An 18237-nucleotide genomic window follows, 5' to 3' on the forward strand; every position below is an offset into this window, starting at 1 on the left:
GGTCTGCAGTATGGGCTTGTCAGACATAGGGCTCCACATTACGGTGTTGGCAGCTTTCTCCCTTATACTGCTCTTGTACTGAGTTTGTCCTTTTCTTCAAGCGTTTTGTGAGGTGTTGAGCGGGAGATCGTCCTCGGCCACATCCTTGGGCCTTCAGGGAGCTTTCATTGCGCGTCCTCGGCAGTAGGGCTCCTCGACCTGGACTTTGGGCCTTTAGCACAAAGTGGGCTGGGACCTCAGATTTCGGGCCCCCCAATAACCATATATAATATTTACAATATATTAGCATATAATATTTATAAAGCATATGATTAATTTTCATTTCCCCGCCTATAATCACCCTAAAAAGTAAAGATTCAAGAAACTAAACAAATTTTTATACCAACTAAACTTTAAAGAAAAAGAAACACAAATGTATGATTTATTGTACTAAATAAAAATAATAATAATAATAATACACATACATATCTTTATTATAAACTAACAAAAATATTATGCAATATATTTTTTCCAAGTAATAAATGTAATAATTGATAATAACAAAGTAAAATTGATTATAAAAAGATCACAATAATACAATTTTTGTGGTCATATACTAATAATAACAATAAATAATATTAAATAATTTCAAAATTAACAAAACATATACATAAATTTAATTAGAGAGTTAAGATGCTTACCACAATTGTGATACCAACTGAAAGAGTGAGAATTAAAGAGTGATACTTGCCACAAAAAAAAAAAAAAAAAAAAAAAAAAAAAAAAAAAAACACACAATTAAATAATAATAAATAAACACAAAATAACAACAATACTGAAAATGCTTGTAGTCCTAACCATAAAAAATTCATTAATCTAAAATTTGAATAACAACAACAACAACAACAATAATCATAATCATAATCATAGGCATACAAACAATATTAACTACAACTGTGGGAGGGTTTCTTGTCTCAACCGCCAATTAGCAGGTATTGTCCGCTTTGGCCATGCCTCACAATTTTGCTCAATCCCACATCGGGAAGAGACGCCTCCCACATATGCCTTATAAGCTTGAGCCCAAGAGACATGTGTACCGAGGGTTTCTTGTCTTGGCCCCCAATTAACAGGTATTGTCCGTTTTGGCTATACCTTACGGTTTTGCTCAATCCCACATCAGGGAGAGATGCTAATTGGGGGCTGAGACAAGAAACCCTCCCACAACAACAATACATAATATTTTACAATGTATTAGCTTCTAATATTTACAAAGTATATATTTATACAATAATAATAAATTTGTTAATTTCTAGAGCTGTAAGTTAAATATTTACAAAGCATATATTTATACAATAATAATAAATTTGTTAATTTCTAGAGCTGTAAGTTAATAAGCAAAGCAAAGAAACTTACATCAACCCAAAACTTACAATCCTTAGTTGTGCACATTGAAGCAAAGCAGAAGAGTAACTGAACAATCAGAGTATGTAACTTTGCGAGGAAATGCAATCCTTTAGTGAGGGTACTTGCTTTGTGAGGAGTTGCAATCCTTTAGTAAGGGTACTTGCCTTTTATTACGAATGGGAGAAATGAAAAGACAAAAAATAATCCATGACATAGATTTTACGCGTGATATCAGTAGATTAGGTTTTATTGGGAATGATCAATGAATATATTCCAAGTACTTTGGAGAATAAGAATCAGAGGAAGAGGTGAGGTGATTGGCTGATTGACTCCTCCAATTTTCGGTGCCACAAATTTTTTTTTCCCTCCTATTTCGACAATTCCATTACCACAAATTTTTTTTTTCTTTTCCCTCTATTTCGGTAATGCCATTGCCATAAATTAATTGCCATAAATTTTTTTTCCCCTCCATTTTGGCAATGCCATTGCCACAATTTTTTTGGTTGCCACATTTTTTTTTCTCCCATTTTTGGCAACTTGGTTGCCACAATTCATATTTTCTCTCTCCTCCCTTCCCTAAAATTTCGGCAACTTGGTTGCCACAATTGGTTTCCCTTTGGGCACTCCACCTAGCACTAGCACTTCGGGCACTTCACACTCACTTGGGCAGTAGCTTTCGGTAGCAAGAATTTCGGTAATCTCATTACCGAAATTCAATTTTTTCTCCCTCCTCATCACATCACTTATCTTCCCTCTCTCTCATACTTTTTTCTTGCAATTTCGGCAACACCGTTGCCGAAATTCACTATTTTTTCAAATAATTTTGAATAGTACCTATATTACTAATAAACTCAGTTTTTTGCAATATTCAGCTAAAAGACTCCTGATCTAGGGGTGGACCTTTATTTGAATTTATGTGTTTTGGGGATTTTAGTTTGAAGTGGCTGGCTTATATTTATTTGTGAGTTGGACCAGGTGTTTATTGAGGTTTGATTGTAAAAGGGCTTGGGCTAGGCATTTCCGGATTGGACCTTTTTAAGAGAGTGGGCTGAGCCTGAGTGTTGAATTAAATTTGGGCCAGCTGGGTGCTAATTGTGAGTTGAGAGTTGGTTTTGAATGAAAACGGGCTAGCTGGGTTTGTGTGATGGACTTAAGACTAGCATGGTCCAACCAGGTATGGGCTTGACAGAGGGTAGAGTATCAACTAAAACGGGTCGGATCAAATACGATCCACATATCATTTATCAGCAAATCCCCCTTCCCTTCTAGACCCGAGCCTCATCTCTCTGAAGCTCTGCTCATGGCTGAATGCTGATCACCAGGGTGTTTTTGTGGGTTTTTATATATAAAATAAAATTTTCTTATTTCTATAATCCATATTTAACGCTTAAATTTTTTTTTTTTGTTTCATTTACCTATGATTCTCGATTCAGAGTGGTACATTGCATAGATATAATACTTTATACTCTCTCTGTCTCACTTTGTTTGTTGTATTTGAAAAGTCAAATTTTTTAAAGGAACATCATTTATTGTCTTGTCTACTTTTTAAAAAATATATAAGTTTCCAAAACTACCCTTAAATAAATTTATCAAAAAATTGAATTATTAATAAAATAGGAGTATAATAGGAATATTAGTAAATTAATGACTTTTATTTTTAGAAATAAGATAATATTTTGAGACATTCTAAAATGGAATAAAGTATAAACAAAGTGGGACGTAGAAAATACTAATTTATAGAAATTTTTTACGTCTCTCATCTGCACTTTTACGTGGCTAAGTAACGAGTGGTCTGTGGTGGGTTCTACGATGATGTGCAAATTACAAGACATACCCATAACATTTTTTTTTTGGTTGAGAAAGGACATATCCATAGGGCCATAACATTTTTTTTTTGATAAGCCCCATAGGGCCATAACATCATAGTGGAAATAAGAGAGGGAAAAACTGATACGTACTAACACAAAAGGTTTTTATTATTATTTTTTTTATAAGAAATACAGTAATTTGCATTAAGAAGAAAGAGAAATTCAATTAATCTTGAGATCAACACAAAAGGGTTTAAATCAGAGTTTTGAATATTTTTTGGATTGGTCATTGAAACACAATGTTTGGTACCGATGTTTCTCAAAAAAAAAAAAATAATAATAATACTCCTTATAAAATAAATACTATAAGAACTATATAATTTATGTCATCTCATTAATTACTCAATATAAAAAGGATTATAACATGGAAAAGAATCAAGAAAAGTAATCATTTCATTTCATATACTCATCTAAGAATTATTCTTAAAAGAAAAATAAATATAAAAAATTTGAACTAACCCAATTAAAAATTGAAATGCACACGATTTGGTTTAATTTCGGGGTGGAAATAAAATTACAAACCAAACTTAAAAAAAAAAAAATCAACACAACCCCCATTTTTTTTATTATTATTATACACAACCCGAGTTTTATAATGGCTAAGGGTGAGCTTGGTTCAAATTTTTGATATTGTTCTTTTTGAAAAAGTGGGGGTTTCAAAAAATGTGGTATGAAACTGAGTTTTTTGAAAAAACTGAGTATTTGGTAAAAGTTTTTTTTAATGAAATGTTTTGTAAAATAAACAATTTATTGTAGGGTGTTTTAAAAAGTGAGTATGCAAAAAAAAAAAAAAAAGGTATGTTCTTATGCTAAAATAGATATGAATTTGTGGGTTCCAGTTAACTCAACTGATAAAGTTTCTGATGGTTGAATAAGAGATCTAAAGTTCAATCCCCGCCTACATCAAAAACCAATTGGTGTCTTGATTTGATGATAAAGAGTATTATCAAAAGTAGACGTCATAAGTTGAAACTCTCTAAAAAAAAAAAAGATATAAATTTTTACATGAGTTGATGCGAATGCTATTTCCTTTCTTCAAAACGTTAACGTGAATTAGCTGAATCACATTTCTATGAGCACTTTTTTTTTTCAAGACCTTAGCGCAAGACTTTTCATACCTCTTTGGCTTTTCTTTTGTCTCCCTCACTCTCTCTCACTGGCGACTCACCCTGACCTATAAAAAATAATAATAATAATTTTTATATATAATTTTTTTTTAAATTATGATTTCTTTATCCTTAAAAAAATTTGTGACCAACCTAAATTTTTTAAGCTCAACATAATTACATTTTGGACAAAATTGGCAACAAACTTGATTGTAGACTAAGATTACAACGCCACTTAAAATTTTTTTATTGGATATGAATTTTGACAAATGCACCATTGGATTACATTTTCTCTTATATCCCCCATAGTTGTAAAATTTCAAGATTAAAGATCAATAAATATGTCATTAATCAAAATTTTAAATTTCTAGTTTTGCAGTCTAAAATTATACACAAAAATAAGTTTATGGATTGAATAGTTAATAACAAGTGATTGGCATGAAATTTGACATGTGTTTTAAGAATATAAAGAACATGCAATTCAACGATTAAATTTTCAAAATATGTAACCATGCTAATTTGTTTAGTGAGAATTGTAGTCTTAAACTAAAACCAAGTCTGTAGTCAAATTGTGTCCTTAAATTTTGGCCACTTTAACAATATATTAGATCCTTGCAAACAAAGAAAAAGCCCAAATTTTTTTTATTTAAATAAAATTTTGATTGAGATGTAGTTTGCAACATTAATAATAAGATTATTATGCAACGATTTCAAGATAAGAAAATTCGTAGAAGGAAATTGTAAGATTTTATGTATTTGCATTTTTTTTTTTATCAATATATTGAGTTTTCTTTTTTTTAGATTTTCTATAGTTTAAATTTCTTAATGACCACCCTGAAAAAAATTACTTGAGTTGCCACTGCTCTCTATAGCTCCAACCACTTGTATCTACGGCGGAGTGGATGATTTTGATAGTTTGCTTGTGAAATTCTCACGTTGGAGTTTGGATTTTTCTCCTTAAACATAAAGTGATAATCTTTTCTTATTTAGAGTTGTAAAAAAATGGGCTAATTGTCACAGCAATCAGTTGTTCATCAGCCCGATATTTGATGAGGTTTTTGTTCTGTAAAATTTGTTTGTCCTTAATTTGCTTTTGTAAATCCTCTCCTCCCATCGACTTAAAAGAGATTAGAGTGGAAACCTGGGGGAAAAAAATTAAAATAGATTAACACAAAAGGGTTTAAATCAAAGTTTTGAATACTGTTTTGGATTGATCACTAAAATAATAATTTGATACCGGAGTACTATTTTGGAATAAATCAAAATTTTGAACTAGTCTAATTAAAAATTGAAATGCACCCTGATTATGTTTTTGATTTAGGGGTGGAAAAATTACCAAAACCCAAGTCCCAAAAAAAAAAAAAAAATCAATTAAATCAATGTTCTATTCTAGGCTAAAATAGAACAAAGTTTTTCACTAAAATAGTTTGAAGAAAAATTCTTTAAACTTTTCATATCTCTTTTTTGGCTATAAATTTTGAAAATGTAACTGTTTAATTTCTTAACATGCATATCAAATTTCGTTCAAGTTGGATATTATTTATTATTCGATCAATAAACATTTTTTTTATATACAATTTTAAATTACAAAAATTTGAAATTTTAACATTTGTTTAATGACATAGTAATTGACCTTTGATCTTCTTGAAATTTTGCAAGTATGAATATGCAATCTAACGGTTAGATTTTCAAAATTTACACTCAATATAAAAAATATATGATAAGTTTGAAGAGTTTCTCTCCAAACTAGTATGGAGAAAAACTTTATTTGCTAAAATAGAGTTTTCAAATGGAACGGTTGGAATAGGCCAAAATGTCCAAAACACCCTGGTACTCTTGTAGGGTATTTGAGCCTCTATGGAACAGGGAGTTACAATGCACCGAATTATGCACTGGTAAGGTAAATACCAGTTGGTAATGAACATAATTAAAAAACATGGGCTAAAATCGCAAATTACATCAATCAGACGGTAAAAGTCTAGAGATTTCACCCCTTTTTATTCAACCATGAACCATCACTACCCAGATATGTCTGTTCATTTAGAATTTGTGAAATTAGAGCGATATAATTCCTCATCTACAATCACATTAGGCATGCTCCATGTTCGAAGATCGTGTCCATATATCTTCCCACCTAAAGAAAATTCAAATTACAGATAAATTATGTTAAGAGAAGAAAGATAGTCAGTCTAATTAATTTAATCTTATCAAAGCGTCCAGATTCGCAAACCACCTTCTTCAATGACTTCATCACGTCTTTTCTGATAATTCAAGGCTAGTTGGGGATCCAAGGTTTTCAGTAAACTATCATACTTCTGCTCAGCCTCAGTAATGTATTTCACCTGAGGGGGGAAAATAAAAGTTTACCAAAAAGATTGCTATAAGTTAAGACTTTAGATTGCTAGGAAAAAACTTTTTGAATAAAACTAAAGCAACATGAGCAAGGTAACATTCATAATCTAGTACTCAAGAAATAAGAGCAGCCAAGTATGTTGATCACCTAAAGACAACCTAGTAAGTTTTCAAGATAATGCACTGTAAATAAAAATCAAAGTTGATGGCAGAGATATAATCCCAATATACTGTAATTTCAAAATTGCGTGGAAATAAATATTCAAAGTGATTTATAGACAAGTGTGTTGATGCTCCATGTAGCAATGGAGTGTGCCTAGCTGAACTGCTTTGCATACTCACCAGCATAGGTGGGGCTCTTGAAGCTCCATATATTTTGACGAACATACGCAAAACATTGAAACTGTTCTTTAGTACATCATCCTGCATGGAAAACCATAGTTTATGGAGTAAGATTTGGATTAATTAAAATGAGAACAAAATAGTTAGAAACCATGACGATGATAAAAGAACTGACCTCATAGTCAATCCTACACATTTTGTGTCACCTCAGTATTGAGTAAAACTAGCATCACACTTGCCGCAATATTTCAACATTGAAAAGTAATAGCATTAGTTATCTCACTGAAAACATAACAAATAAGCATTTTCCTGAAAATGCAGCAAAATTTTTAGTAATCTACTCTACTTGAGCAACCTAAATAGACTGAAAGCAAATGTAGATTCAGATGTAGGGAAGTAGCCGGGCATAGTTCCGTCATCTCAAGTGGTGTACTGTTCTTTGACACAGAAATAGAGATCATATAGAAAAGAGAAAGAGCTGATACCAATTATAGGGTAAAATATTGTCCACTAAAACTTTCCACAAGGAATTAGAAAAAATGCATGGAAAGAAATGAAAAGAGAAGTACTTACAGATCATCGGATACCTCCACCAGGAATTCTACGACTGATAGAAATTCCATATGCAAATCATTAACCTTCAAAACAGCTCAAAGAAAACACAATTTAACTTATGAAATATGCTTGCTCCAAAGACTTGAAGAACAATGGAAGACATATTACATCAGAAGTGTAAGAGCTCCATCACACTAAAAATTACAGGATAATATCAATTTTGTTGGACAGAAATTAGAAGGGCAACCACACTGCTTTAAGCATTTTGGAAAATATTTCAGCAATTGAGAGATCGTAACCTGAGAATATATATATATAAAGAAAGAAGTAAATGAGCAGATAATAGTTATTCACCTTTTCTCCTCTCAACTGATATAGAAGAAGATTTAGAATTCGATAATCAGATGATTTTAGATGAATTGCCCTCATCACATCTTCAATGGAGATCTGGGTAGGAAAAATTCAACCAAAATCTAAAATGAAAAATTTTGGCCATGCCTACTAATCTTTGTAATATAAGTCCTTCAAATTTTAGAGAGAATTCTAAGAAAGCATTTCCACAAGTTTAGAAATTTGGAAGTATTAGATTCACAATACCTATATTAAAGTGACGAGACAACAAGAGAAATAGCATAACAATTTCAGTCCATGGGGAACTAATTTACAGAATAATAAATACAAACAAAAAAAAATGAAATGGCAAATTGAGTGTATATGGACTCTATTTTCACACACACACACATATACAAGATACAGTTGGACCAAAAACAATCTGTGCTAGAAAATGAAAATCTCTCTCTCTCTTTCTCTCTCCAACTGTATCTTGTTTTTACTAAGAACTTTTTCCATGGTTAACAATAGTTGTAGTTTTGCCAATATTCAAGGGGGTTCTTTAATTGATAAAATTTCTCATTGCATTAAATGCACCATATCTCAATGTCACTGACACAAATATATATTTGAAACCATATTTATCTCTCTCTTTTTTGCATGAAAGATCTCAGTTCGCAAATCACAAAGTTCTCAAAATATCATCCAATTTAATTTATCCATTCTCTAAAATAATTGGTATGTAATTTTGAGCAGCAGGCTCATTATTTTTGAATTGATATTATATGCATAGCAATCTGCTATTCATTTTTGTGTGTCCCAAGCAACTCTCCTCTGTTCTATAGGCATTCAGAAATAAATTGAAGTATTGATAAAATGCGAAATTAAAATATAATACCTCATTTGAAAGCTTAGCAATAGTATGAAATGTTTAAAGTTGTTTATGGAATTTTTAATTGTCAATGCCAAAAATATCTTCCCCCTTCTGTTTGTGTGTCTTTGTCTTAATTTTATAAAAAAATCTTGGAAGTCCAAAGATTTCTTTGAAAAAAAATTGCCTTGTGGTTCTCTTATCCTTAACCTTTGAACTCCTCATGTAGGGCATGCACAAAATGTAAACAATTGATTTAAAATAAATAATCCAAGTTCCATACACTTAAGGTAAAGCCCTAACACCAATATCCTAAATGAAGATAAAGAAATTAACCTCTTTTCTCATTCATTCTTTCATTTTTTTTAGAATCTTTTTTTCTCAACTTTTGTACATATTTTGATGAGTAAAAACGGAATTAAGCATGTAATGCAAACTGAAAGATGTTTGTTCATAAACCATTTAGATGCACAAAATAAGCAAATTGATTCAACCAAGAGACTAAATTTTCCGATGGAGCCCATTTTCTTAGGGTCAAGGGTATAATCTACTATGTAGATCAGGGTTCTCATAAACCTCCTTGTGTCTAGAGGAGCCTTAGACATTATTATCACTCTAGTTCCCCCCTTGACTTCTGTAATCTGTACCTCACCTTACCCAGAAAGTATAATAAAAAATATAAGAACGTATACATTTACTAATTTGCTTAAGCACAGAACTGATGGACTTCATAGATTCAAATGATGAGTAACTTGTGGTCACATTCTATGTTTGCAAATGAATTGCCCAAATTATTAAAAATACAGAAATTTTGTGGTAAAATGTCTGCCAATTTCCAAAAACATTTTTAGCATAATACAAAGCAACATCATAATACTAGTACTAGTAATAGTAATACTTTTTAGCCACAATAACTGCTAATGAACTCCATCTCAATTGTCACTTCCTCTCCTTGCAAGTGCTAGGTGGAGGGTGAGGTCGTGGGTTTAAGACTCACTGTGTGCATGTCTAACTTACTAACAAAAAAGACCCCACAATAACTATATTATTTTGGACAAAAAGGACCCCAATGATAGACAAACCTCCTCTTTGTTCATTAGAGCACTACAAAGCTTTCTTTCCAAAGGCCAATACTCTTCAGCAGACTTAAATTCTTCTCTTATCCTAAACCCATTGAGCAAAAATAGAAAAAAAAATTATATATATATCAACTCAAACTTCAAGGGTATGTTTTGAAGGGAGGGAGATGAAGGGAGAGTGGAGAGGAGCGGGGTACTGCAAAATTATCACATTCCGGCCACCTTCCCCTATCCTCTCTCCCCATCTCCCTCCATCCATAGGGTAGAGTTTTTCATTTGTATAAACAAAATAATGTAGGCAAGGAAATGTACCTCTCTGTCAAAAGACCATGAAATTCAAGTAGACCCGTAAGTGGTCTAAATGGGTTGCTTTGAAGCGCATCTGTGAACTTAGTAATCAATCTCTGATGTCCTTCCTGTATCTCAAATGGAATTATATCAGTGAAGTGAAAGTTAATTAGAAGGTTAGAAGATACTTTTAGTGATGTTCCAAAGAATTATATGTATTATCACCTTGCATCCTCTTTCTGAAACAGAAACTCCACTGGTGTGTAGATTCAGTATCTTCTCATTTAAACAATCCAGCTGCATAATCAAAACCATAAATGTTGAGGAAGAAAACAAAGCAAATAGATGATAGCTAAATATATAGGTTAACTTACCACAATACTAATAACATTAGTGAAAGTTGTAAAAAATGACATGTCAATTAAGGAGAATAGGAAGGAAGGTGGAAACTAATAGTGTGGCAGACCCTATTTAGTCTATTGAGGATCTATAGCCAACCCCAAAATTTTGGGACTAAGGCTTGATTGTTGTTGTTATCATAGTAATGCAAATCACATTTGAACATGTTCCAAGGTAATTTCATTACTCCACAAAGCAAGTATTAAATGGGAGGAAACACAAAGGGAAAGACACATTCCTTTGTAAAAACACAGCAATTTCTGTTTCCTTGTGCAAGTAATATCAATAGAAAAATACCGTCCTAGATGTCCCATTTATCATTTCAACAAAATCAAAATTTCTTTATTGTTTCTCCACATCAAAAATAACTGAGCATAATATTTCTTCAAGATTGTTACCTGATATAGAAAACTTCCTGTGAAATAAAGCACAGGTAAATATTTGAATATTGACTGTGGTCTGTTTACGTCCATTCCGTGAAACATAAAATAGGACCTGCACTGCTACATGGATATGCATTATCTCATGAAACAATTAGATATAGATAAATTTTTCCAACAGGCATACATATATATTTGACAAATAAAAGGAACGAGACAGCACATTTATCCACAAGATTGTGCGTGTTACAAACAACATTGAACAATAAGGATAATCAATGATATAATACAATGTTTTCTATTAAGTTGGACATTACAAATAGATAAAGTCAAGGGCTGCACTTGTGATACTTGATTCAATCAAAGAATTTTGGGAAACCCTATAATTTAGGGGGTGTAACAAATTAAACCTTATAGTTTTAGAAGCAACAAATTAAACCCTGAGATTTCAAAAAGCAGCAAAATTACTCTGATAGGTTGTGCTATGTACTTACAAAATCCTCAAGGGTAGAATTTGCGTGTTTCATTGCATCCAACCCAACCATAGGTGCGCCTTCAAAATTAGTTGGCAACAAACCAGCATATGTCTCATTATCACAATCAAGCTGCCAAGAACTATCAACAAAATTTTGATAAGGACCTGCAAAAACAGTGGAAACTTTAATCAAAATATAAATTTATTTGAAGCCAATGTCACAAAGATATTTTATTTTTGAGGAGGGGAAAAAAAAGGCAGAATGACATAGATAAACCTCTAACACTTATCATTATCATTTAAACATATCAGTTGATATCCCAAGGTCAGAACAGAAAATGGTATGGGGTTTGCAACAGTGCCACAAGTTGATGGGTTCCATTTATTTTTTTGTTTTTTAAATAATTGGAGGAAAACTCTAGAATTGAGTTTAAAACTATTAGAAATTTAAAATTACTAAAATTTAGGAGGCATTACAATTTACAACAGTTTTCTGATTTTTTTTTTCAAGCTAATTTTTGCTGAAAATTTTAATTTTTAATTAAAAAAATGGTTACCAGATGAAGAAAACAAGCTTTTCAATGTGCATTGAGGTCCGAATTTCCCAACAGATTTGACAGGAAGGACATTGGATCCTGCAATAGAAGCCATTGCAGCTCCAAAGAGTCTCCCAACTTTTAACATTGAAGAAGAAGAATGGGAAGCAAAGAGTGTAGGCAATAATGGAACCCAGGCAAATGCTTTGCTGTTAGGATTTTGAGAAAATTTGAAAGGGAGGAGAGGGCAGTTTAGAAATTTTCTTTTAAAGATTCTTTCAATAGATTAAACAAATCAAATAAATACAGGTTGTCCTGAGTATTTATTAAACTCCATTGCAATACTCAAAGATTGTTGACTAGAGTGTTGGAGATCCACACGGCTAGTAATAATAAAATAAAATAAAAATCAAATAAACTATGATTGTGATCACAGAGTATATTCAGCAAACTAAAACTCACCTTTGGCATAAGTTGAGAGACCAAAGGGCACTTCTTGGCCATGTCAAGTTCTCCTCGCGGTTAGTTTTATCTTGATTCTTGAACGTTAATCAATTTCCAAAGAATGAAAGTAGAGGTAGCACGCACGAAAATGAATAATTAAATTAGTGCTTGAATTTGATTAGTGCTTGAATTTTCCAACATACTTGATCATAGAAATAAAGTGAGAAGCACCATACAAGTATACATTACGTTATGAATGGTAAATTACAGTGTTATTTACGAATTGAAACCTAGAAGTTGGTAATGGTAGGAGTGTGATTGAGGAGATTACCAAGTCCAGTCGAAGAGGAGGATGAGATTGGTGATGAGGCGATTAGAGTCGGGATTGGACGATGAGATTCCATTATTTCTAGATAGCGTTCTCTCTGTTCTTGTTCTAGCTTCCTAATAAGTTCTTCCTCTTTTCATATTTTTTTGGCGCCCACTGTTGTGGTGGTAAACGGTTATCAAATGGTACTAGCGTCTGAGACAGACTGTTGTTTGTACTTTGACCCCAATAGTAGTACTGGGCCAGACTCAAAGAGAGATGGACCAGCCCAATTTTATAATTTGTTTCCTTTCAAGGACTTGCTTCTCATCACCAGAAGAGCTTAAACCATCGGCATCCCTCATTTGAATTCCACACTTTGTGAATCCATTACATTAATTCTTCAATGGGTACGAAGTTATATTAAATTTCCAATTAGATTAGAAAGTGGAGGGTAATCCTCTTAATCATTGATGCCATAGCATTTCCCACAATGGAATTTAAAATTATCAACTGCAAAGGTGATAGTCCAGAAATCATTAGCAAAATGTATGGTTTAGCAAATGTTCACACCACTTGGGGATGAACCTTCCTGTAAGAATTTTTCTTGCATTAAGGATTAAGGTGTATTGGATCCGAGTCTGTCATCACAATTATCAACTCAGTAACTAATACAAAGTAAGAACAATAGGAAGGACTCAATAGCAAAGCTTTAGAAATGGAATGAGCTCGCAATATGATTACTGAGACCGTATATCACCACCCAAAATTTGAAAAGAATACATCAATCTACAACCTCCAATAACAAATACAAGTGCGAGCAGGAAGAACCATCTGTATCTCATTGGTATGCCATGTTCACAAAAAATAGAAGTACATCTCCAATTTATTCTTCCTATGTTGTTTTTCCTACAACCTCCATAATGGTGTTTTAGACCAGGGACATTTCCCAGGATGAAAAAAACAATGCCCCTATGACATACCTATGATTGTATCCAGCACGTCCAATCGTCTTAGGAAAATTTCCTTTAGGAATTGTTGCTTCAAAATCATAAGTTGATTACTCGCTTGTATTAAGGCTTAAATTTGTTGGGTTTCCTTCCATTTGAACCCCCCTTCAGCCGAATTGCTTGTTTCAATTGTATCTTGTTCTTCATGTTGCTCCCGTTTGCTTTCCCATAGCTTCCCAGCCTTTCCAATTGCAAGAATCAGCTCAAGTTGTTTTTGCTGCTGCTCCTACAGATCATACACAGAACTGAAGTCAAATTAAAAGCATTTTTAGCACCTTAAATTAGCTTCAAGAAATAACATACATTATGGCTGCAAGCCATTGATCTAATCGTTAATGATATTGATATGCAATTTTGGACTCCAAAACATACACATCCACAAATCAAGAAGAATAAACTTACAAACAAATATTCAAAGGATTTGGAGAGAAACAAACAATCCACCAATATTGATATCAAATCTTGCATATCACTAGTTAATTTACAATTTCTAGTTTTCTACTACCCCAAATCTCTACTAGGAAACTTCCCCTTACTCATTACAATATTAAGCAAATATCATATCCTCATAGTTAACATGTGTGCGTGTGTGTGTTGTTGTTGTTACATATACCTGCATAGCCAGAAGCACCTTTTGAATTTCAACAAGCTCCTTTTCCAGAATGTCTTCTTGCACTGCTAATGCCCGAGTGGCCTCTGAATTCTTTTGAGCCAGAGCTGCAGTCTTTAAGATTTAAACAAATGGTTAGAAGTTGTGACAAATGAGTTGAGTTGAACTTTTCCAAAAAAAAGTTTTCCCTTTAAAAAAGAAAAAGAAACAGATGAGTTGAGTTGAGTCAGAAGTTACAGCGAATGAGAATCTGGAGTATTGAATTAGTTAAATTAGTTACCACCAAACAAGTTTGGAATATAATATTTTGTCATTACCCACAGTTCCTTACACCAATTATATGGGTTAGCATCCTCAACAAGCCAACTAGTCAAAAAGCCATGCCTGGTACAAAAGGCCAGGTCCCTTATATGCCTTCTTCAATTCCATCCATGTTTAACTTCAACCATCAACTCTCAAAGACTCACATCCTCCTAGGCTCAGCACTGCCTCTTTAAATACACCAAAACCAATTAAGTCAATGCTCAGTTGTTTAGGCACCAGCTGGAATACGCCACGCTAACTTGTTGTTTAATATTGTGAACAGCAAACATGAATTCTTGTGCCTGAAGTTCTATACCCAGTGTAATTCTGGGAACAAACACCACCTACAGCCTCATATAATATTACATGATATCCTCTCTATATGGAACTAATATTATGAAATATTTATTTCTTGGTGGTCAAATTATGCACCAAGAGAGCATGTCTGATCTTACTAGAATTATACCGCCAGTCTGATAGACCTATTGCCAACATTCTCATTTATCTACATCCCCAATCTTAAATCGGCCACTTTATAATGTATGCACAATTCAGGACAATAAAAACTAGCCTACACAAAAGCACCATACCTGGAATATGAAATATTTAAGATATGCAAAAAGAGAAAATTTTTTGAACTACTCAAAAGCCTGTGTTTTTACAAATATAATTTTGCAGTATAATTCTTGCCTTCTTCAGCACCAAAGGTTGTAGGGCCTAACATTCACTATGTTTGGAAACAATTTTCACCTACATGAGTTACATGACACTCATTTATACTTATCTCTACTTCAATCTTCAGAGGGACAAGGATCAAAATAGAATTTGAGCTTCAAACTCTGCCAAGAAACAGAACTTAAAGCAAGCATAGGGAAAATCATAGATAGAGTTGTGCAAATAGCAACCCCATGATTCAAACCAATAACAATTAAGACCAAAAAAAAAAAGAAATCAATCAACAAAAACACAAAGAACACCAGAATTTACATGGTTTGGCTATATGCCTTCGTCCATGGGTGGCAACAAAGAGAAAGTTTCACGATAAAATATAGGAAGATTATAACGGCAGCACAAAGCTCTCTCCAGAAACTCAAAGCACAAATACACCCGAAGAACCTTCTCTCACTAATAACACTAACACACAGGAAGACGAGAATTTTCTCTCAAACCTAATTCTCCAGCCATGGCATAAGAGAGGACTACACAAAAATAAGAGAATAGGCTGCTGTATTTATGCATACTAAGAGTCAGCAATGCTCTTACTTTGAGACGTGGTGCATAAACTAAGAGTCCAATGGAGAATAGAATTCCAAAGTCAGTGTATTATTGATCTGGTCAAATTGGCTATGACTGGCTTTTATGTAGGCATAAGGTTATACACCTCAATTGAACTTTGTGCATCTTATGCAAGCTACATCAACAGATAGCATCAATCTAAAACGGTGACCGACATGTGCATTAACAGTTGCAACATGCTGATACTGAGGTGATGATCAAAATCATGTTGGAGCTTAAGAGCATTCTTGATCATTGAAGGTTCACACCAAGCACTGCAACAAGGTAAAGTCATCCATAATGTAATTTTTATTAAGGTTACACTTTGGCTGCTGCAAGTTTTAGATTTAAATGGTTGAAGATTAGAACAAGTATTAACTGGACATTCAGCCACAATTATGCAATTTATAGACTTCAACATGAGTTGAATTTTGTATAAAGACTATTACCTAGTGTTGGTCCCGAAAGATCAGGGGACTTAGGAGGGGTGATGTGGATACAATAAATACTTAAGCTGCTCAATTGGAAGCCTGAGTTATACTGAGTATTAAAATATAAATAGGTAACAAGGTTCAAAACCCTGTACCGTTCCCTGTGTAGACCACAAGATCCAATATCAATGTATTTCGTCATAATTTTAAAAGCAATTCCCCATCCTAATACTGAAGTAAGATAGTTACACACTCTTTGTATGAACAAGGGGCTAAAAATACTATTTTAAAGTATTAAACGGCTCTAAGTTCAATTAGACATAGCCAGATGCTACAAACAAAAGCATCAGAACTTATAACTGATAAATAACCAACCACAAATCACAACACCAGTATCGATCACAATAGTCGCTAATCTCAAAATATGCAATCCCAAACTAATCGTTGCACATTTATAACAATAAAGTTCCTGAATTTTACTCTGCCCATCAACCTATCACAACCCTCCTCCTTTTTTCCAGACTTGGGACCAAAGGTAAACAAAACCAGTCAAACTCCATTGTGAATTAACCAAGTGTCCTCAATTATTGATTCAATCTCTTGACTTTCATTTCATTGAAACACATAGTTTATAGTTAATTCAACCAGAACTAGTAAAAGAGCAACTCATAAATAACCACATTTTTTTGTGTGTATATTACCTCAGCAATGGGATCCTTGAGAGTCTTGCGGGTGACCCGAAACTTTATACCCAACTTCTCAAGCTGTCTTGATAAGACCCGAATTATGGTAGCGGAGCTCCGCAAGTCGTCCTCCAATTTCTCAATCCTCTCCAGCAAATTCACCTCCACCACTCCACCACCGCCGTTATTCCAAGTCTGCCTACACAACCGCTGCCACTGCCGCCTCCGAATCCACGACCCAATCGCGACTCCACCGGCCAACAACGCAATCCCCCACCACGCCCAAGCCTTGTTCCCAACCAATTCCACCAGCACCGCCTTCTTCGAGCTCAAGAGCACCGCTAGATTCGCCGCGAGACCGACCAAGGAAGAAGCGAGGCAGAGGAATTCGGCGACGGAGAGGAACGAATCGAAGTTGAAATTGAAATTTCCGCCGCCGCCGCCGCCGGCGACTACGACGACGTCGTCTCTGGTTGTGGCTCTGAGTCTGAGTCTGAGTGTTGGATGAGGATGAGGATGATGGTGGGGGAGGAATTGATAATGGCGGGAATGTAGTGGGGAAGTGACGTGGCGAGAGGTGATTGGGAGAGAGATGGCGGTTGTGTTTTTGGGATTAGAGGTGGTGGTGAAATGGAGGATGAAACGAGAGGTGGAGTTTGTGAAGAGGTTTTGGAGAGTGAGTGACATTGTTTTTGGCTAACTGTTGTATGCGTGTGCAGTGTGGCTATACTAACTAACTAACTATAATAAGAAGTGGGTTTTAGTTGTTTTTCAGTTGGGAAGAATAATTGGATTTAGAGGGTGGGATGAAGAACTGAGATTGAGAGTGCCCATGGTTAGGGTTTTTGCTGGAGCTTTGGTGCTCCTACTTTTCTTACTGTAAGATATAGAGAGAGAGAGAGAGAGGCTTTAGCGATGGATTCGACGGTTTACGGCTTTGTGCGCGGGGATCTATCTGCTGCATAGATGCACTTTTAATAATCGGATAAAAATTCGGAAAGGTCGCTATGATTTCAAAAAAATATTAAAAAATATAATTAACCAAAAAATATATATATAAAATATTTTTAATTTAATTATATAATTTTTATATTTTTAAATATGGTTAAATTTTTAATTTAACAAAACTCAAAAAAAAAAAAAAAAAAACTATATAACAAATTTTTTTCCTAAATATTAACACACTTTTTATTTAAACTAGTCGCAGATT

General features: G+C 33.7%; 2 protein-coding genes across 2 annotated transcripts; both read right to left on the reverse strand.

Annotated features, from left to right (window-relative positions):
• Positions 1 to 6078: 6078 nt before the first annotated feature.
• On the reverse strand, positions 6079 to 12189 carry LOC126732407 (uncharacterized). The gene is made up of 12 exons (XM_050435244.1): positions 11986 to 12189; positions 11448 to 11593; positions 10972 to 11073; positions 10400 to 10471; positions 10199 to 10302; positions 9890 to 9971; positions 7961 to 8053; positions 7625 to 7689; positions 7227 to 7239; positions 7052 to 7132; positions 6591 to 6699; positions 6079 to 6491 (listed from the first exon to the last, which is right to left on the reverse strand). Exons 1-12 carry the CDS (start codon positions 12110 to 12112, stop codon positions 6394 to 6396), a joined length of 1092 nt encoding a protein of 363 aa, XP_050291201.1. The 5' UTR covers positions 12113 to 12189; the 3' UTR covers positions 6079 to 6393.
• A 1237-nt stretch (positions 12190 to 13426) lies between these two features.
• Positions 13427 to 17975, reverse strand: LOC126732409 (uncharacterized). Its single transcript, XM_050435255.1, has 3 exons — positions 17046 to 17975; positions 14339 to 14449; positions 13427 to 13951 (listed from the first exon to the last, which is right to left on the reverse strand). The coding sequence occupies exons 1-3, from the start codon at positions 17712 to 17714 to the stop codon at positions 13796 to 13798; spliced, it is 936 nt and encodes a 311-aa protein (XP_050291212.1). The 5' UTR covers positions 17715 to 17975; the 3' UTR covers positions 13427 to 13795.
• Positions 17976 to 18237: the final 262 nt, after the last annotated feature.

The sequence above is a fragment of the Quercus robur genome, chromosome 6 (genome assembly GCF_932294415.1).
Source record: "Quercus robur chromosome 6, dhQueRobu3.1, whole genome shotgun sequence".
In the NCBI taxonomy this organism is placed as follows: domain Eukaryota; kingdom Viridiplantae; phylum Streptophyta; class Magnoliopsida; order Fagales; family Fagaceae; genus Quercus; species Quercus robur.